The sequence below is a fragment of the Pleurodeles waltl genome, chromosome 7 (assembly GCF_031143425.1).
Source record: "Pleurodeles waltl isolate 20211129_DDA chromosome 7, aPleWal1.hap1.20221129, whole genome shotgun sequence".
Taxonomy (NCBI): Eukaryota; Metazoa; Chordata; class Amphibia; order Caudata; family Salamandridae; genus Pleurodeles; species Pleurodeles waltl.
The window spans coordinates 1059540936-1059562670 of record NC_090446.1 but is presented as its reverse complement, the minus strand read 5'-3'; the positions used below and the strand labels follow the sequence as shown (position 1 = coordinate 1059562670).

Sequence of the window (21735 nt, the reverse complement as noted above, 5' to 3'; positions counted from 1 at the left end):
ACATCAATCGACAGTAGCTCTTGGCAGGATGGTTCATTATTAAGTCAAGTGATGAGGGACAAGGTGCTGTGCTGTATTCTCAAGAAGGACAATGTGTCCACATTCAGATACATCTATTGACTGGTGGCCCTCCGTCTAAGGGATTGCAGAGATGGCAAGAAGTCTTTGCAGTTCTGCCTCGAGAGTCTGATTTTAGTAACAGCGGAGTATCTTCTAATTTGTCACCATGTTGTGGTAGCCCAGAACTACAAATTCATTCAAAACGCAATGGTTTCTGGACCACAGAATCTTGGCTCTTCTTATGCAGGGATGGAGACCTACCGAGACAGATGTCACTGCTTCCAGACTAACAATCAATCAACTACTGGATTACTTAATTTGCTATATGTATCCTGGAGCCAAGGCAGTGGATGAGTTCATGAAGAATGGGACAGGGGCTCCCAAGTATGCTTTTCCCCCGTTGTCAATGATAGCCAGACACTGCACAGACATAGCAGATTGGATTTGGGTGGCTCTTTCCTATATACAATCAATCCTGCAGACTGCGAAGGAGGGCCACAACCTGGTATTGGAAGGTTCCCTAAAGTTGATGGCATGCAGGATTACAGGGAAAGCTAGTTGATCCCAGGTCTTTCAGAAGTATCTGCAAATTTGCTAGTTGACGAGAAGTGTTTGGCTCTCTAGACCCCAAACCCTGCCATTGGTGCCTTTGGGAAATTAGCTTGGTGTTAAACCTTTTTCTGTCTTGACAGGATAATCAATTCCTTCCCAGGAAAGTGTTTTCACCTAAGCTGGTGATGTTTTTGAGTTTGGTCTCCTGTAGACAAATGTCGGCAGTTACGGCACAGAGTAATAGCTGTATGACGTTTAATCCACAGGGATAGCTTCTACAAATGCCTAAAGGATAAAGACCAATACTAGGTATATTTCTTATCAAGCCTTTTCAGAAAAACTGTGTACGGTTTGTTGTATAAAAGCTTTAGAGGAGATGACAGCACAGCTGAGACTCAAGGAACAACATCTGCTTTAGATCTTGCTGAAGAAGACTTTCAAAGCATTTTCGATTCTGACCATGAATTAAGGGGACTATTCAAGAGGCTAGAACTAACGTTTCAGGTTTTGGGGAACAGTCAGCCAGAGAGGCCATGGCGTCTAAGACCTTGATGCTTACTAGATGCCTAAAAAATATTATTAATGCAGTAGATTAGTCAGAATTGTCTTAGAAAAAAATGTTACTTCAAGCTATTTACAAGAGGTGAGTGGTGATGAAGCTTTAAACATACAGTCCAGTCCTAAAAGAATGTAAAATTTCCTAGCTATTGAGAATGAATCATTTGATTCTATTACGGACAAGGAAATGAAGATTATACCACCCAACGATCACTATAATAGATGATCAGTCCCGCCCAGGATGAACTTTGCTGAGGGTAAGTAAGGATTACACAAGCTTTCCTCTGGAATGTGGAAATACTTTGCCTGAAAGCTAAAAGAATAGAACAACTGTTTACCTTGCCTCTTCATAGGTGAAAAGCAGAAGAATGAGTAATTTGTAGGACAGAGTGAGAGATTTTCATAAAAGGAGAATGTGTGAGAGTTCACGGCATTTGGGGAATGAGGATTTGTGGACTAGGTGCGAAAGAAACACTGGAAGCCAAGTGGGTAAGTGTGTGTGTGTATTTTATTACAACATCAGACCTGCCTGTTGCACACGCTTCCCTCTGAACCTTCAGGTAATCTGACATCACCGGGTTGTGAATTAACTCCATAACAGAACATTGCAGACACCGCATATCTTCCCTTCCACATACTCAAAAAATAGATGAATTTATGAGAACCAAACACTTCATGATGACAAACAACAACCTGACATTTTCACAAGCTCCCTTGACATTAAAAAATACACTACAGGAAGGAATGATTTAAGCAGCATATTTCATTAAATTCAAAAGGTCTCTTCTGAGTGGATTTGTCCAAATAATTTTTCTTTACTCTCCATTTAAACATGGACTATCAAAATGTTTCAAAATCTGGCCTTTTTTATTTTTGAGTGAGACAATAGCCTCTTTTCCCATAGTTCCTGTCTGGTACAACCACCCTACTCAGATTCAAAATAAGACTATCCTTGGTTTTCAGTGCACTGCTGAATGACTTCACCATCTTCCTGGGTTTAGGATATTATTTATCATTCTCAGAACCCCGTAGGAGTGTAAATGTTGACCTTGATCTTCATGCCTCCTCTACTGAAACACCATCCTAATCCTTTCTTCACTTCCTCCAACCTGGAACCAATTAGCTATGAGGTCTTCTACCATGCCATATTTAAAATGGTGTTTTGATTGTGGTAAAATTAAGAGAATATCTGTATCCCACTAATATCTCTTGAGAAACCTTCTTCCAGTCCAATTTGTCTGCCCATGCTAGTTGAATACCTTCCTAGAAGGTACGATTCAAAAGGTTCTACCATGCCATTACTTCCTGGATAATACAAAAAATGTTATTTGTGTACAATACTACAAAATTCCAGAAACCTCTCTACTTGCATAGAACATATTGTACTCCTTTTTCTGTATTACTCTTGGGAAACCCTCTTGATGAACTAACTCCTCCAAGAATCTAATATCTAATTTTGATGTAATATCTCCCATGGAAGTTAACTCTGGCCACCTTGAGAACATATCCAAAGCCACACTTAAATAGGCAGTAAGCTCTTCACCTTCTTTAAGAGGTCCTACAACGTCCACTGATATCTCCACCCATGGTCCACTTCGTAGGCCCCTAAAGACCATGGGTGGAACATGAGGTATGTATTCTTCACACCTCCTAATTACTCCCTCTACTTCCAGATCCAACGGTGCATGTCTTCCCTTTGGTGGTTCAACATCTAGGACACACGTCTATTCTAACACATGGTTCTTTTTCTACTTTTTAGCATCACCAGAATACTATGGGTGTGTGTGTCATTGTTGTTCCCTCTTCACTTTTCTTGATTGTTTCCCCCAAAAAACATTTTTCATTTACTGGCTCTGGTTTTTCCTTCTTCACTTCATTTATGACACATCTATTTCAGATCACTTTTATTTTCTCACACTCTTTTGGTGACCTACATCCCAAATGAATATGGAGAGTAGTAACGCCATCTCTCTATTCGGGCCACACTTTTGTGGCTAACAATCGGGCTTCCCTTCTCTTAATTTAATTAATTGCTTTTTCCTTTGGTAACAAACACATCTTTTCTCATTTAAATTGTTCTCCAGTAGCTGATACTCTATTTCTTTGTGTACATCCAAAGCCTTGATAAAGTCTACCCAGACGAAACACGTGTCGGCTGTTGTCTATTTGGGCTGCTGTCCATTTGAAAAGGATCTTTGTTGTCATCTTTTGATTCTGGCTCCAAGATGTCACCTTGGGCCACAGGCCATTGTTTCATCTAAAGACATTACGAGGAATAAACTGGAACATTATAACCTCTTGGGATGTGCCGTGGTTTTCCTTCTTTACTTCCAGATCTAAGCTGGGCTGCCAGAAACTTACAAAAAGTCACTTCTCGGTCTTTACAACACTAAAGTGCTTTTTGTGGGCTAAATTACCTTACTCCTGACCTTAACAGTTCAGCCTAGTCTTACAGAATAAAAGCTTCTCCCTCCTAGTCAACTCCTCTTACCTTGAAGAAGGGATATAGTTCTAACTCTATCATCTTCTTGTCTGGCCAAACTTTATTTTACTAATCTCTACACTTCTCTAGTAAAATATCTTGTTCTAACTCATTCTTCAGCTCAATCTCCTGTATGACTCCTTGTTATAGCACAAACGTTTTCATTTATCCACAACAGCACCCTCCATGGACATGGATTCAGCTTGCACCAATCTACAACCCATTGCCAGCTGTATGCAATGTCAAGACCTTTTTTTCATGAAAATTTCTTTCAAAGGTTTATGATCTGATCTAGTCGTAAATTACCACCCAACCCATAGAAATCATATAAACGTCTTGACAAACCAATTCACTGCTAGTGCCTCTTTCACTATTACTAAATAGTTGAGCTCTGCACCTTTCAATATTCAAGAAGCAAAGGAAATTATCCTCTCACAATCAATCAATGCTCTTCTTTTGCAAAAGAGCTACACCCAGTCCTTTGTGACTCAATGTGTCACCAGAATAGTCTACTTAACTGGAAAAAACAGCTTTTACTCCGGAGTCATTCATACCTCTCCTTTAAGATGTTCAAACTATATTTTACAACAACTATTCCCAAAAAAGTTCCTTACCTTTCTTGCACACTTCCTTCGTGGCTAAAGTCTTGTTTGATAGGATGGGTGTGAATCAACTATAAACGTCCACTGTGCCCAAAACAAGACTATCTCCTCTTTACTTGTTGGATTTTCAAGGTTACATATCACCTCGGCTAAAATCAGTCTTTGGTTTCACTCCTTGTCAAATGGAATGACCTAAATACATTAGCCAGTCTCTGCAAACTTTCATTAAATTTATTATGATTATCTGCGGATGCCACATCTAATATGGCAAAATATTTGGCATCTGTGACCGTGGAAGGTATTTCCACCAAATTCAGCAGTTTAAATATGTCCCCCACCACCTACCTATTCAAACCTCTTAGACCCACACAAGCTCTTACATTCCCATTAGCTTTATGGGCTACCAAAATAAACATTTTGAAGAGAGTACTGAGTTTTGGTAAATAAAGCAGAACAAGTTTATTTATAGTTATTTCAAACTCATTTAGACCGTGGACATCCTCATGACTTAATTTTGGCAAATCTTCCAATACTTCTTGCCTCTTTGCATCCAAACAATACATCAGGAGTACAAGCTTTCTTTCTGCCCCTTAGACACACAAACACACAGACATACACACGTATAATATGAAAATACTTTTCCCCATTTATTCCACAGTAAATTTGGTTCATCAGGATGAGAAAGAAAAACAACTGTTGAGGAGTTATATTTTGCATGTTGACTTCCAGTCTGTATGCCAATAGTAGAAAAAACAGACCAGTAAAATGTTTTTAAAAAACTGTTATGGTTAAAACCTCCAGCCAAAACAACACACAAACAATCTTGATGGTCTTCTTGAATTATGGCAACACTAAGTCAAGAAAGCTTCAAGTTATTCTCAACATAAAGTCATCAAGAACTCTTGTATATGTCAAAGTTTAAACATGTTCAATACTTTTCATCTCTTTATAATGAAACCATACATTTTCAAATATACACTTAAGTGTCTTGGATCCTAATTTAAAGTGTGCAACAGAGCTGGCCACTATGTGCTAGTAACACAATGCTTGACAGCTGAGGCCAAGGTTTGTAACGAAAATGATGCATTGATGCACAGTAGGTAAAATTACAACAGAGATCCGATTCCTCTCCTTTTACAGTGGTGCTAACTCATTATATCATGCAGTATACTTATAAGCACACCTTTAATAATGATCTTGCTTTAACTTAACGTTGTCAGTTTGTGCATGTGAATGCATGCACAGCCCTTCACACTGACATTAGACTGAAGACGTACCCCTGGAACACAGATCGGTCTATGTTTCTGTTCCAGTACAGTGCACGCCGTTTTTTCTACACCTCACTGCACAGATGTCTGGCAAAATCTTTTCTTAAAAAACACCACTTAAGTGTTCCACATCCGCTGCCTTCCCGTGACTTCAAGTAGGGTGTGTGAAAAACACAGGTGCTGTGCACTAAATCAGTACAAGGGTGACTCAGTGCACCTCTTCTTCCACACATATATTTTCAAAGCTGCAAAAATCAGGACCATTGTTCAGTCATAGACTTAGCAGGTAAAATTACATCCAACTAGCATTTTTTCTCTGCAAGAAAAAAACTTCAATTTTTTATTGAGTTGAGGTTACACCCACAAACCCCTGGTAGCTCATCACCCATGTAAAAGAGACACTGGAATCTAAGTGGATAAGTGTATGTGGTTTATTACAACCCCCCCCCCATTTGTTCATGGGTGTGAGGATTTAGGTGTATTATATGACATGGCTGTTGGGCCTTATTGTGCAGCACACTCACATATACAGTCTTGGGTCCATTCAGGCTTTTTTACTTAACCGTAAGCTCAAACCTGTGTCGCTGTGGTTGCGAGCAGTAAGGCTTGGCAGAGGAACTATGTGTAAAGCATTTAACAGCACCACACAATGAAATAAGAACGTCACAACACACGAAAGAAGAGAACAATTTATAAAAATAAATTATACTTTTATGAATTTTTAGAATACTTGAATAACAAAATCCACCAGAGGGTTCTGGAGATACAGATTTTAGATGCTATCACTTAACTGCAACCGCAAACAGGCATTGGTCAACAAAAACTTTTTACAAGTTTTAAATAGTTAGCTACTCCGGCCCAGGTTGAGCAGACAATTCCGGCAGGACAGAGGTCTAGGGGTCCAGAATGGACACTTTGGACAGATAACTGGACACCAGAGCGTTTTTAAGACAAGATCCAAACTTAACAGGATGGCTGTCATAGAAATCACGGGAGTGCTCCTGATGCTGAGGAATGCAGGTGAAAGGTACCCAAAGGATGGTCCAGTTGTGGTGCGGTCAACAGGGATATCTTTGTGGTTGCTCCTCAGTCCATGGGTGAAGTGGGGCGAACTTGGCCAGAGTTCAGGGTCCCTTGAAGTCCTCCATGTTGCAGTAGGCGGCCAGCTGAAACTGGGCTACTGGGAAGTCTGACCTTGGTTGGGGCAAAATCCTTAGGTGGGGGCTGGTGTCCCTTGGATGCGATGAACCCGGGTCAGGCGGACTCAGATATAACTTTTGGCTATCTCAGATTTGTCCTCTTGGGTGCCCAGAGACTGGTAGCGATAGAACTTCTGAGGTGGCTACCAACTTGTCAGGTTGGGAGTCTTCAGCTAGTGTCCCTGAAGCCGGTTCAAAGAGAACAGCCAACTGTTTCTTCGAGTCACTGCTGTGGATTGGGGCTAGGAATCAACTTTTTTCTCTGAGCCAGGAGCCGCAGGCACAGGTGAAACTTTGCTAGCCCAAAGTGCAGCAGGTGCAGTCCTTTCAACAGTGCCGCCTTTGTGTGAGTTCAAGTACAGCAGAGCAGTACTTCTTTGGTTCTCTCCCAGACTCCTGCGTGATCCGAGGGTCAGCGTGCCAGGGATGCCATATTTATTCCAGGGAATTCCCAAGGGGCCCATGTGGTCACTAACCAATGGGCTACTGGTACCCTTCTACCTAGAGATGAAGCCCCTCTGATATGTGGAATCTGGCTATCCCAGTATGCCACATTCTTGTTACTTTCAAGATGGCACAACCCTTCCTCAGTCGTCACGAGCTTGGTAGCCCACCCTAGAGGTGTGGCTACCACAGGGCTACACATGTAGGGTAAACCCGATTTGGGGGTGAGTTTTCCATCCTTGTCCTGGTCTCTCTGCAGGAACAAAAGGCATCTTGCTTAGGGATGTTTGTGCTACTTCCCTCAACAAAGGTGGCTTCCCCTTTGAAGCTTGCCTTTCAGGCTAACACCCTGAGTGGCTATCCTGTCGGAAGAGGTGTCACCTCACTCTGTGGCAACTGCCTTTGTTTCTGGGCCTGGGAGTCATTCACATGTCTCCCCAAGTGGTCGGAAAGTTGTCTGTGCCAGGGCCTTTGTGAGGCAGCTAGGCTGACAGGAGTACAGAATGGCAACTTTCTTAAAGTTACTAAACTTTAACTGTGTTAATAAATTCAACTTGAGCATCAGGTAGGGTTTAATGGCACAATTTGATACCTTACATGACCTAGTTAGGTAATCCTATTCAGGAGTTAGCCGGAGTGGAATGCCAACTGGTAACCCTTTGTTTGCTAATGAGGTTACCAACTTTATCCACAGTAAAACGACAATTTGGAAGTGTTGCTAATAAGACATATTAAAATTATATGTCCTACTTAAGAATATACACCTCTCCTCCATAGGGTTCTATAGGGCTTTCTTAGGGGAGGCAAATATATTGTTAAGGAACAGATTGGCGTTGCTGTTTGTGTGAATGGCAAAGTCAAACAGGCACTGTAAACACTGTCCTTCCGGTCTATAGTGGCAGGCTGGAAGCCAGTTTGTACTTTGTCACACACAGGGTGGCACAAACAATGCTACAGCCCCAAGCAGACAATCTGCCTTTCAAACCTTGGGTATCATATATTAGGGACTTATAAGTAAGTCAGCCCTTGTCAATTGGGTGTATTCAATTCGACATGCAATTTGTATTAAGACAGAACACAGGGATTAAGGTGCAGTTAGCAGACCACAGTGCACTGTCAAAGCCGAAAAACCAGCAGCATCAGTCCAAAAATATGGGGGTGAACATGAAAAAGTGTTTTTCTTTTTTAGAGATGCTAGCTAGCAAACCGTTGCTTAGTAATTGAAGGGAAATCCTTGTCTGTGGATCACTAGGTGAATCAGAACTTGGGCGGCTAAGAAATTTTACATTTGGTTGCCATCAGAATAAATGAACGATCTGCAGCGAAAATGTGAGCAATCTTAAATTAGAATGCATGAAACAGAAAGCTTGTACTTGGCTCGAGAGACGTTGTATATAGTAACGGGAGATAAGGAAATCCAGGAAGCCAGCTGGCTCTAAAATCGGGAACGACTCATTTTTCACCAATAAACGGGTTTGAAACTTTTCACATAATACAATATCAACATTTACCGATCTAACAATAACCGTCGATAAAAGACCCACAACTGCACAGACTGACTAGAACCAAAAGAGCTACGGCGATAAGCAAACAGCAGAAGAGCAATATACAAATGCTGAAACTGTAACAACAGTGCTGCAGCAAATACCGTTGGATCAGCACCTCCAAAATCTTGCAAACGCCATCCTACTTGCGTCCCCGTTGTCAACTACGATTTGGAATAAATAGGAGACGAACACCACGAATGGCTAGCACGACAGTGTATGTGTTTGTGTCCGAGGACCATGGCTTTAACGACTGCAAGCCCGTCCCCTAAAGCCCCAATACACGTACCTCTCTCGAGGACAGCGAGAAGCTGCTTCGCAAACATAATTATTTTCAGTTCTAATTTCAGGAGAAGACTGTTTGACACCACCTACATCATGTGACACTTACGTAATCACGCACGGCCATGTGGAGTTCTCTAACAGCACCCAACCACATAATTCGTAGGATACACTTGAAAAGTCGTGGTGGTACTCTAGCCGTGGAACCCCATTGGAGGAGCGTGACAAAGTGGGAGGGAAATGCAAATCGTAAACGAGTTGGGAATAACAGACGTAATACTACACGTGGCCAGCGGCTGCGGACACAGAAGACGGACTACAGTGGCCTACCGATTTCCAAAGCCTGCAGGTCCACAGACCTATAGGAGAGAGAGATTACTTAGAGGAAGATAAAACGCATCATGTTCTCAAATGTTATGCACAAGTAGCTCCTACTGCTCTAATCGGATATGCCAATATTTAGGTACAGCTAAGAGTGTGATTTAGATGGGGAAAGCAGGGGAATTTCCTTTCCACTTTAGTTTGAAAATGCTTTACTGAATAAAGAACAAAGTGATATGGATTCTGTAAGGACCGCAGGCTTCGGATTCTATGTCAGGACTGGAGGCTTCGATTATGCTTTCTCTCACTTTTCGGAGAAAACAAAAGCAGCCAATCACCATTAATCATACAAATGAATACATATCCCAACATTCCCAGTAGTCTGTATCCTGCCCAATCCCAGGCCTGCTCTCCATATAAATGTTTCTGTCTCTATAGTCCTTCCTCTTTCTTTGCTGCTTGCAGCCAGAGAGAAGTTCTTTACATTCTATGTCAGGACCGGAGGCTCTGATTATGCTTCTCAATCTTTACTACTCAAAAAACAGTAGCCAATAAAAAAACAGTAAACACAGAAACACCAAATGAGGCTTTGAACTCCGCCTCTCATAACCACCAATAGTAGTCAAACATAGTCTATAAATTGGAGAGGCACCATCTGACTTCCTCGTTCTTTGCTGCTCCGCAGTCAGATAAGTGCCTCCCCGTTTCTTTGTCTTATTATCTTAATATTGCTATTTGTGTACATTCACTGTGGAACTTGGTTGTATTGGGGCTAACGTGTGCTCCTATTATTTTGCCGCACAAAAGGGTGCATGTTGCGCACGTAGTATTCGTTTTTGTAATTTCCTGTCTGGGTGTGTTCTTTTCCACCAACAGGAAATCAAATTTGTCAACGCTGTTTCGTTGGCGGTTCCGCGCCTTTCTGTTCACAACCAGTAGGTCAGGCAAAATTTGCCTGACTTCCGGGTCGCGTCTATGAAGCGCACAGTAAGATGCGAGAGGTAGCCCAATTGGGCTACACACGCGCGTACGTCCTATGAGAGGGGAAGTGGTGTTTTTGTGAACTTCCATCGTCATGCAACGATGGACGCCGGCCCCAGGCTGCAAGAAGAGGGGAATTTAATTTAATTTGTACCAATCGTATTAAAGCAACAATCCTGCTGTCTCGGACCACTTTGTGGCCACAAGTCTGGTGATTTCATAATCAGGTGCAGCTTCATTTATTTGTTTCCAACGCCCTTGAACAAAGTTGGCTGGGGCTGTAATAATTAAAGACTGACTCCAGACTCTGCAATAGAGTTATTTAAGCTTTCTTTGAAGACTCAAGTTGTGACATTATCATGTCTGATTATGAGAATGATGAGCAAGGCCTAGAGATGCATGGGCCATATGAGGATGAATATTACTATTTCGACCCCTGTTTTGAACAGGTTATTGATTCCTCAGTACAGAAATCCTTAGATAAAGTGATTACCTCTGCCTTACAACCTTTGTCTAAAAGACTTGATGAATTAGCTGATCCTTTTGCATCTTCTCTTCCTTCTGGAGATTCCTCATCTCTGTCTGTCCCTTCTACGGAACAACTTTGGGTTCACAACAGCAAGTTGGCCAATATTTCTCTACCTCCTACTTCTGAACATACTTACACTATCGCTACAGACCCGCCTACTCCTATATCTTTGCCTCCTGCAAATCTGACTCTGATTCTTCTTCGCATGAGTCCTTTCAAACTAAGAAACACAATAAGAAGCGTAAACGTTCCTCTTCTTTTACTCCTTCTCCTTTTACTTTTGAACATTCTGATATTATTCACCCAGATCTTCTGATTGGGCTTCAGCCCCTGCAGTGGCAGAGTATTTGCAGTTGCATATTTGGAAAAGGTTTGAAAAGGAGGTCAGGTCCAGACTGAGATCTGAATGCCCTCGCGCAGATCTTCCCCTTAAAACTGCAGTCACCCCTGAAATCGATAATACTATGGTGACTTTCCTTAAGAAATACAATAAAGATCCATAAAAAGGAATAGATAGGACCCTCAAGGCTTGTCAAGACAAGCTTCTAGATGTTTCAGGACCGCTTGCAAAAATTCTGGAATTGGCTCTTCAGGCTCAGGAGACAGGTGCTGCTATCCACCCAGAGATTTTGGCCGGGTGGAATCATCAAGCCATTTGTTTTTTGGGGAATGCGAATTGTGCTTTGGCATCAGAGGAAAGGAAGTCCATCTCATTACATATTTACCTGCAACTGGTAGATCTGGCTCTGCTGAAGCAGGTCCCCTAGCTGAGGGGCAACTATTTGGAGACAAATTTGTGAAAGACATTGCGAAATTTGTGAACACCTTCACGTCTCTGGACAAATCTCAGTCCTCACTTAAAAGAATGTTCAACCCCCTTTTTGGAAGGGCCGGTCGATTTTGAGGACGCTCGATTGGCCGGGGCTTCCAGCAAGGTCCTGCAAGAGGATTTTTTTTCGACGCAGGGGTTATACCCAAGAACCTTTAAAAGCAGGCTTCTACCCCTCCAGATACAGAGGGTCACGCAACCGCAACAATCGAGGGGCTCGCAGAGGTTTCAGAGCCATTGATAACACCCCCGCAGGTAATAAATCTTCCTTTTCCTTCTAGGAGGCAGACTAAAATATTTCATTAAAAAATCGGCCTCCATTTCTTCAAATGTATGGGTTCTGAATACAATATAAGGGTACACCATAGAACTATCAGCCATTCCTTGGCAACCGGCTCTCCCTCCTCATATCCTTTTTTCCCAACTAGACAAATCCTTTAAAGATTGCAAAATTCGAGACTTGCTGGCAAAGAAAGCTATTTCATTAACTTCCCGTCATCCGATGGGTTTTTTGCAGCAACATCTTTTTGGTGGAAAAGAAAGGGGGAGGTCAGAGGTTTGTCCACAACCTCAACCTCAGAAATTTCAATCCATTTGTAGTCTACCGCCATTTCAAGATGGAGGGCATCCATCTATTGCGAGTTCTACTTCAAGACGGAGACTGGATGGTTCATCTGGATCTCAAGGATGCTTATTTATCGGTTCCCATAGCTTCTTCTCACCGAAGGTTTCTTCAGTTTTGATAGGAATCTCTGACACTCCCCTTCGGTCTGTCTTCAGCTCCATGGGTGTTCACCACACTATTGAAACTGGTGGTAGACCACCTTCGCGGGAGAGGCCTTCGCCTGACAATCTATCTAGACAACTTGATCATCATGACACAAGATCAATCCCTTTTACTAACTCACCTGCACTGGATGGGTTCTCTTCTCCAGGAACTGGGATTTGTAATCAATCACAAGAAAACATCCATGATTCCATCTCAACAAATGGAATTCTTGGGATTTCATGTGGATTCAGTGAAAGCTCAATTGTTACTTTCTTCCCAGAAAATGAAGTCGATCAAGAGGGAATTAAGAATGATGTTATCAAAACAGATGGTATCTTTGAGGTCCCCGGCACGGATTGTGGGTCTTCTGGCTTCATCGATTCAAGCCATCTTCCCAGGGCCCCTCCATTACAGGGCCTTGCTGAGATTAAAAAATTAACGTCCTGCAACAGGGTTTCTCGTACAATCATCTGGTCCCCCTCCCGCTCGAAGCCCGAGAGGAACTCCAGTTGTGGCTTTCTCACATGGAAGCCTGGAACGGAAGAGCCATTTTTGGAGAGTCACCGGAGGTTGTGATAGAGTCAGATGCAAGTCGCTGGGGCTGGGGAGCGAGATGCGGTCCTTTTTCGACAGGTGTTCGATGGTCTTCAAAGGAGCTTCAACTCCACATCAATTGTCTGGAACTCTTAGCGGGTTCGTTTGCCATCATATCTCTCTCCCCACTCAGGCGCAATTGTTGCATTCTCCTGAAAATGGACAATGTGTCCGCAGTGAGATACATCAACCGCTTGGGGGGACCAGGTCACGCCGTCTAGCGAATATTGCAAGGGAATTTTGGCATCTTTGCCTGGATCGGAAGATCATGGTGATAGCGGAATTTCTTCCAGGCAAAGACAATCTAGTGGCAGATTGGAACTCCTGGTTTTTAAAGGATTCCAGCGATTGGAAACTTCTTCCTTCTGTGTTTCAGAAGATCATGTCTTTGATGGGCCTGTGTCAGGTGGACCTGTTTGCATCTCGTCTCAATTTTCAGATTCCAAAAATTTCTAGCTGGAGACCACACCTGTTGTTGCTGGCGACGGACACATTTCTTCAGGATTGGTCAACTCAGATGAATTATGCGTTTCCCCTGTTTGCCATGATCCCACTAGTGGTGACGCTCTTGCGTCGTCAAGCAACGCCTGTGATTCTCATCACCCCGTTATGGAGGAGTCAACTGTGGTTTCCACCCGCTAATGGAACTTTTGATTGCTCTTCCTCTGCAGCTCCCAATCTTTCCTGTGCTCCTTCTGGATTCGGTTGGATCACCTCATCCCCTTCTACTATTGGGGCAGCTGTCTCTTATGGCTTGGAAGATATCGGGAGACCTGCTCAAGTGCAAGGCCTTTCGTCTTCAGCTACCTCTTTTATACGACAGGCTTGGGCTTCGTCCACCCACAAAAGATACTCTCTGGCATGGAAAATGTGGGTGGTTGGTGTCTTCGAAGGGAAGTGGATCCCATGGACCCGAGGTCAAAGACATTATAAACTTCCGGTCCGAATCTGCTGAAATAGGATTGTGTTACAGGTCAGTAAATAACTTTAGATCAGCTATTTCTGCAGGACACTCATGGATAAATAATAAACCTGTTGGTCAACAACCCTTAGTATGTAAATTGCTTAAATGTATTAGGGTGGCGAATCCACCCAAACCACGTTACTCACAATTGTGGGATGTGAACATTGTACTATCTTTCTTGAACAATTGGCCTGACAATCATTTGTTATCTATGAAACAATTATCAGCCAAATGGACCATATCACTCAGTTTAATATCATGTCGCAGTGTTTCCAATGTGAAAGCTTTAGATTTAGCAGTAAGACCTTTTTCCACTTCTGGAGTTTCTTTTCTTATATCTAAGCGTACAAAATGCATGTCTGCTTCTGTTGATTATCCGGCTTTTCCTCATAATGTAAATCTCTGTGTGTTATGCGGCGGCGCTCGCCGCGGCCGCTGGCTCAGGTTGCCGCAGCGCGGCACGCTGGTTTCACCGCGGCCGGTGCCCGGGTCGCGGGGAGCACCGCGGCCGGCGCTCGGGTCGCGGGAAACGCCGCGGCTGACGCTCGGGTCTCGGGGGACGCCGCGGCTCGAGCGAGAGCCGTGGAGGCTCCAAGGAGCTGTTTTAAGGGTCGCGGCACTCGCCGCTTCCCTTACTTCAAGTTCTGCCATAAAGGCAGACGCGGCAGGGCCTGAAACCCCGAGGGGATTTCAGGCCTGGCCGCATACAGCGCATTATGCGCTTAACGTTCTATTGCTTGCATGTTGCATTACCTGCCCACCACTTACCGATATCCTCAGAACAAAACCGAACCCTTGCACTTGGTGTACTTTATACTTGTCTTTTCCCTTCCCAGCATGCTGACCACTTCCTCTCTGCCCAGCATGCATTGTTTTCTCTTTGTTAGACGCACAAACCTGATTCTCTATTGTTTTCTTTTCCCCAATCCAAGATGGTGGTATTTTTACTTCCTGTTTCCTACTTCCTGTCTAGGGGTATATAAGGGGAATTCAGCTGCTTGTCCATTGCGTTGCAACACTCCTTGGTGGTAGTCACCTGGGTGGAACGTACCGTGGTGACACTGTTCCGTAGAGGTCTCAAAGAGGACATTAAAGATGAACTAGTGCACTCTGCTAGAATAGAAAACCTTAAAGGATTAATGGACCAAGCTTTGACGATAGAATATCGGTTGAATGAAAGAAGAATGGAGTCGTTTGCCATCTCACTCAGTACCATCTCGCTCCTTTTCTCATCGCACCGAGGAAGTCCGTCCTGAACTTAAAGGAAATACCGAGGAGGAGCCAATGCAGATTGACACAGCTCGAGGACCTTTATCAGCCAGTGAAAGAGAACATAGACGAAGGAAGGGGCTTTGTCTATATTGTGGTGCAGCTGGTCACCTAATTCGCGCTTGCCCCATTCGGCCAACCAAGCCCTTGGGAAACGCCAATTCCCGTCCTCAGTAAGAAGGGTGAGGGCGGGATACCGTGATATACCTTCTATTTGCTCTTCCAGGGAGGAAGGAACTGCTCTTTTTCTCTTACCAGTTATCCTTCATTTAACAGATGGTTGGGAAGAAAGAACCTTGGCCTTATTGGACTGTGGAGCCAGTGGCCTCTATCTAGATGAAGCCTGGGCTAAGGAGCGACAGATAGCACAAATACCCAAGGAAGTACCAGAACAGGTACACACTGTGGATGGGTCACTCTTGGCCTCTGGACCTGTACAATATACCACCCCTACCCTCTGTTTACAGTTTGGAAAACACCAAGAAAATCTTTCATTTGATTTAATTTCATCACCACACCATGTCATGATCCTGGGAATTCCATGGCTTACACGGCACAATCCTTACATCAACTGGGAAACAAAGACCATCTCGTTGTCCTCCCACTTTTGCCAACACCACTGCTATTCCGCCGGGGATTATTGGTCCCCAAAAGGTCTCTCCACAATACCTTCTAAGGTGGGAGGATGCATTAATGTCCTACAGGGAGTCCCCAGGCATTATCAGGATTATGCTGATGTATTCCAGAAGCCAGAAAGGCCTGAACTGCCACCCCACAGAGAATACGACTGTGCCATTCCTTTAGAACCAGATACAGTGGTTCCTTTTGGGCGGATGTACTCTCTCACAGAACCAGAGAAACAGATTTTGAAGGAGTACCTAGATGAGAACCTACAAAGCGGGTTGATTACTCCCTCCTCTTCACCCGCCGGGGCTCCTCTTTTCTTTGTACCAAAGAAAACCAAAGATTTGCGTCCTTGTATTGATTTCAGAGGATTAAACAGGATCACTGTTAAAGATCGGTATCCGTTACCCCTCATAAAAGACATCTTAGAAGCAGTCAGAGGAGCCAAGAGATTCACCAAGCTGGATCTACGCGGAGCCTATCATCTTCTAAGAATAAGAGAAGGTGATGAGTGGAAGACCGCCTTTAGAACACCTTTTGGTCACTACGAGTATAGAGTCATGCCATTCGGACTCACTAATGCCCCGTCCATTTTTCAAAGGTTCATGGATTCTATTTTTTCTGATCTTTTGCAACAAACAGTGGTGGTGTATCTCGACGACATCCTAATCTATTCGGTTCATCCAGAGGAACATTCCCAGCACGTTCGCCAAGTCTTAGAGAGACTCCGACAACATCATTTGTTTTGCAAACCTGAAAAATGTGAGTTTGATCAGACAGAAGTAAAGTACTTGGGATACTGCATAAACCAAACCGGAGTCGCCATGGACTCAGACAAGATGCAGGCTATATTGAATTGGCCATCTCCTTCTTCCATCAAGGAGACTCAATGTTTTTTGGGGCTAGCCAACTTTTACCGACAATTCATAGCAGACTTTGCCCAGAAAACCAACTACATTACTCAAACCCTTAAAAAAGAACATCTAAAGAAGGGTTTTTGTTGGACACCAGGCGCCGAGTCAGCCTTTCAGGATTTAAAGAAAGCCTTTATTCAAGCCCCTATTCTACGACATCCAGACACCAGCAAGCAATTCATTGTTGTCACAGATGCCTCAGAAAGAGCCATCGGGGCTGCCTTATTGCAAAAACAAGACGATGATGATCTAGAACACCCCGTATTTTACTTATCCCACATTCTATCCGATTCTGAGCGGAACTATTCCGTGCTAGAACGCGAATCACTCGCCTTAAAAGTCGCGTGCACAGAATGGAGACACTTCTTGATGGGATCAAAGGAACTATGTGAAGCCCGGACTGATCACAGAAATCTACAGTGTCTAAGAAACTTTCAGTGTCAAAATAGTCGGCAGGCTCAATGGGCCTTCTTCTTCAGCCAATATGACTTCTATATCACCTACATCCCTGGTTCCCAGAACACCCTGGCGGATGCCTTGTCCCGACGTTATCCTGAGTGCGGTGATTCCACTGTTCAGAACTTATTTGACAACAATAAGATCATAGGGGTAGCACAGACTTTTTTAGACCAAGTTAAGTCCGAATACGCCCGTCTACACGAAACAGAACTAAAAAAGTTACTTCCACAACTGCATACAGATCATGGATATTATTATCATGACAAGGCCCTGTTTTTACCCACTAAGGCAGTGCAAACCGAAGCTTTACACATGTGCCATGATTCCCCGGTCGCAGGTCATCGAGGAATAAAAGCCACTCAAGACCTTTTGCTTCGCTCCTTCTGGTGGCCAACTCTCAAGGCTGACGCTGAGGCATATGTATTATCTTGTCCTATATGTGCTCAAGCCAAGACACCCCGAACCAGACCAATGGGATTACTTCGCCCATTACCTGTTCCCCCAGGCCCATGGCATACTATCTCCACAGATTTTATGTGCGCATTACCTTCCTCAATGGGAAACCACGTCATAATGGTGACTGTGGACTCCTTCACCAAAATGGCCCACTTCACAGCCTTAAGAAAGTTACCAACGGCAAAAGAATTAGGTCAGATCTTTACTCAAGAAATATTCAGACTTCATGGGTTACCCCAAGTCGTTATATCGGACAGAGGTCCTCAATATATCTCCCGATTCTGGAATCAATTCTGCAAGACCTTGGGAATCAAGGTGGCCTTATCATCCGGGTTCCACCCTCAAACCAATGGACAAACGGAACGACTCAATCAGGGTCTTGAACAGTACTTACGTAGCTTCTGCAATGCTACACAACGTAATTGGACTCCCTACTTACCGCTTGCAGAATTCTCCTATAACAACTCTCTACACAGTGCCTCGAAGGTCTCTCCTTTCTATGGCTCCTACGGTTTCCATCCCAGGGCCTTCTCAACTCCCCTGAGAGATAACTCCAATCTTCCTGCCATCTCCTCCTACGTTCGACAGCTACGGGGTATACAACGAATTCTCCATTCCAACCTTGTGTCCACCAAGTCCCGCATGAAAAGGATAGCAGATAGGAGACGCTGTGCGACTCCTCCATATCAGGTCCATGATAAAGTCTGGCTCTCCTCTAGATTCCTACCTCTCCGACTCACTCAAAACAAATTCAAACCCCGCTTTTATGGTCCCTTTCTGATTCTCAAAATGATCAACCCAGTGTCTGTGCGTCTTCGCCTACCTCGGACGTGGAAGATCCACCCGGTATTCCATGTCTCGCAACTGAAACCTTACCGTCCTGATCCTTTTCATAGGCAGTTACCCTGTCCCCCTCCTCTGTTGGTTGACAATGTGCCTGAGTACGAGGTTCAGGAAATCTGTGACTCCCGGTTTTTCCATGGGCGCCTCCAATATCTTATTCATTGGAAGGGATACCCTATGAGTGAGTGTTCCTGGGAGGATGCCTCTTCAGTTCATGCTCCTCTTTTGATCCGCCGCTTTTTTCGGCTCTTCCCTCACAAACCCGGGGCCTCGGGGGGGGGCATACTGTTATGCGGCGGCGCTCGCCGCGGCCGCGGGCTCAGGTTGCCGCAGCGCGGCACACTGGTTTCACCGCGGCCGGCGCCCGGGTCGCGGGGAGCACCGTGGCCGGCGCTCGGGTCGCGGGAAACGCCGTGGCCGACGCTCGGGTCGCGGGGGACGCTGCTGCTCGAGCGAGAGCCGTGGAGGCTCCAAGGAGCTGTTTTAAGGGTCGCGGCACTCGCCGCTTCCCTTACTTCAAGTTCTGCCATAAAGGCAGACGCGGCAGGGCCTGAAACCCCGAGGGGATTTCAGGCCTGGCCGCATACAGCGCATTATGCGCTTAACGTTCTATTGCTTGCATGTTGCATTACCTGCCCACCACTTACCGATATCCTCAGAACAAAACCGAACCCTTGCACTTGGTGTACTTTATACTTGCCTTTTCCCTTCCCAGCATGCTGACCACTTCCTCTCTGCCCAGCATGCATTGTTTTCTCTTTGTTAGACGCACATACCTGATTCACTATTGTTTTCTTTTCCCCAATCCAAGATGGTGGTATTTTTACTTCCTGTTTCCTACTTCCTGTCTAGGGGTATATAAGGGGAATTCAGCTGCTTGTCCATTGCGTTGCAACACTCCTTGGTGGTAGTCACGCTCCGATTGATTTCTTCCTGCGAATCCCGTGTGTTCTCGACCTGCCTTGTTCTCCAGTCTTCCTGATCATTGGTCCTAACGCCCTGGTGTCCTCCTTTCGTTTCAGGGAGTTCCTGTGGAGGTTTTTTACCCTACTGGGGTTTTTCCTCTGGGACTCCTTCTGGAGGGCACGGACTGTAGTGGTTTGCTCATACCAAACAGCACTGTGGCTACCGGAAGGGGTCGCCCCTACCTCGGCCAGAGCAGAACCTGCCGGAACCGGGGCCGTTCCCCTACGCCTCTCAACTTCGACGGTAAGCCCATTGAAAACCGTGACACTGTGTGGTTAGGTGTTTAAAGGTTTATGAATAATGCACTGCTAGTTTCAGAGCGGATCCTCTCTGTGCTCTTTTGATATCCATTCAAAAACCTTTCAGACCGGTCTCAGCTGCTACTTGGGCCCGCTGGGTTCGGTGGGTTATGTCAGAAGCAGGCATTGACATGTCCTTATATGGGGCCCATTCCACCGGAGGTGCCATGGCGTCAAAAGCTTTTTTTTGGGGTTCTAGGTTAGACGATATTCTTAGAGCTGATGATTGGTCTAGTGATTCCATGTTTAAAATGTTTTGTTATAAGCCAGTAGTGCATGTTTCTCATTTGGTGGTGGATCAGCTTTGAACTCGCATAATCGGAGCCTCCGGTCCTGACATAGAATAAAACATTTTCTGGCTTTGTGTTAAGAATTTTAGATTCTGTTAAGGACACGGAGGCGAGGATTATCTCACCCAGTAAATAAAATGTTAATTGCACACTTTGCATTGTTACGAAGTATTTTACCCACACTTGAACTTCCCAGTTGTAATATACTTGAGTTCCATAACAGTTTTTTCTTTCAGAATCTAATTCCAAAAAATGGTGAAGTTTTGGTGGACCATCTGTTTTTGTTTTGGCAAGAATAAATCTTTGGTTTGATTTTTCTATCCATCCAGGGTGGTATAGCTCGCCTACAAAGAAAGAGGAAGTCAGATGGTGCCTCTCCAGTTTATAGACTATGTTGGACTACTATTGGTGGTTATGAGAGGCGGGGTTCAAAGCCTCATTTGGTGTTTCTGTGTTTACTGTTTTTTTATTGGCTGCTGTTTTTTGAGTAGTAAAGATTGAGAAGCCTAATCCTCGCGTCCGTGTCCTTTTTTTAATTTAAATTTGGATCGGCCGTGGCGGGCAACGGTGTTTCTATTACTTGTTTAAGCATCAAAGCACCTGCATGGGCGCTCCGGCTTGTTTCTGTGTGTATTGGACCTCCGGTGGAAGCCAAGCGAGTGCTGGATCGAGAGGATAGTCCTCTCTCTACTTCAACGAGCGTGCATGCGCAAGACAATCTCTGAGGTCATTTTTTCAATTTGGAGACTGGCTCGAGTGCTGCACTTCGGTTTCCCCAAAATTTTCACCCCCATAATGCCCGGCAGGGCGTAAAAATGATAAGGGGCTTTGCCGTAGGGAGATAATAAAACAGGTGCTCCCTCCACTTTGGTTGACCACTCTGAGAGATTTGTCTCTCATTTGATAAGGAGTTTCTCCTCTGCTGACCTGCTGAGACCAATTCCTCACCCCTTTTTTGAACTCCTCCATATTCCTCTTATTATTTCTAACATGGCGTTTTACGCAGAAGAGGACGAAGACTGTGAAGAAGGGAGAGCAGTCTTCTGAATTGGGCCTTGTCCCAGGAGCCTCAATGGGACCCATTCCTCAGCGGAAATCTTTACACGAATGGCTACCTCGGTCCTAAGAGATCACAAGTACAGTCCTGGGGTATCATTAGACTCTGAGAATTTTCCAGGCACTTCAAAACCATGCACTGAGGCGGATCAGTCCTCAGTCTCACAATCTTCTGACTCTGACCTGGCGCTAGATGAGCCCAAACAGCCTGCTAAACGTAAACTTAAGTCCCGTCATACTGAGGCAGAGGCTGTGGTCCAGAAGAATTTATTCTTTGACCCTGAGAATATAATTCACCCAAGGTCTACAGAGTGGGTCCCATCTGTTAAAGTAGCACACTATGTGCAGGAGAGACTTTGCAAGAGTTTCAATAAAGATGTGCATAAATAACACCCTACGCTTGGAATGTCCTCTTCCCTATCTTCTCGGCAAGGTAGCTGATACGCCGGAACTGGACCATAGTATAGCCACGTTCCTTAAGAAATTTGCAAAAGATCCTAAGAAAGGCCTGGATAGAGCCTGGAGAGGTTGTCAAGACAAGCTTCTTGATATTTCAGGACCCCTCACAAAGATCCTTGAGC

General features: G+C 44.5%; 1 protein-coding gene across 2 annotated transcripts in view; it reads right to left on the bottom strand.

The window, feature by feature from the left end:
* TEFM (transcription elongation factor, mitochondrial) overlaps nucleotides 1-9105 on the bottom strand; it is a 103753-nt gene extending 94648 nt beyond the window's left edge. The window contains exon 1 of one of the 2 annotated variants that reach the window (XM_069199989.1): nucleotides 8999-9105. In XM_069199989.1, the coding sequence (XP_069056090.1) occupies nucleotides 8999-9035 (37 nt within the window). In that variant the 5' untranslated portion in view covers nucleotides 9036-9105. The other variant, XM_069199990.1, reaches the window with a different exon arrangement.
* Nucleotides 9106-21735: the final 12630 nt, after the last annotated feature.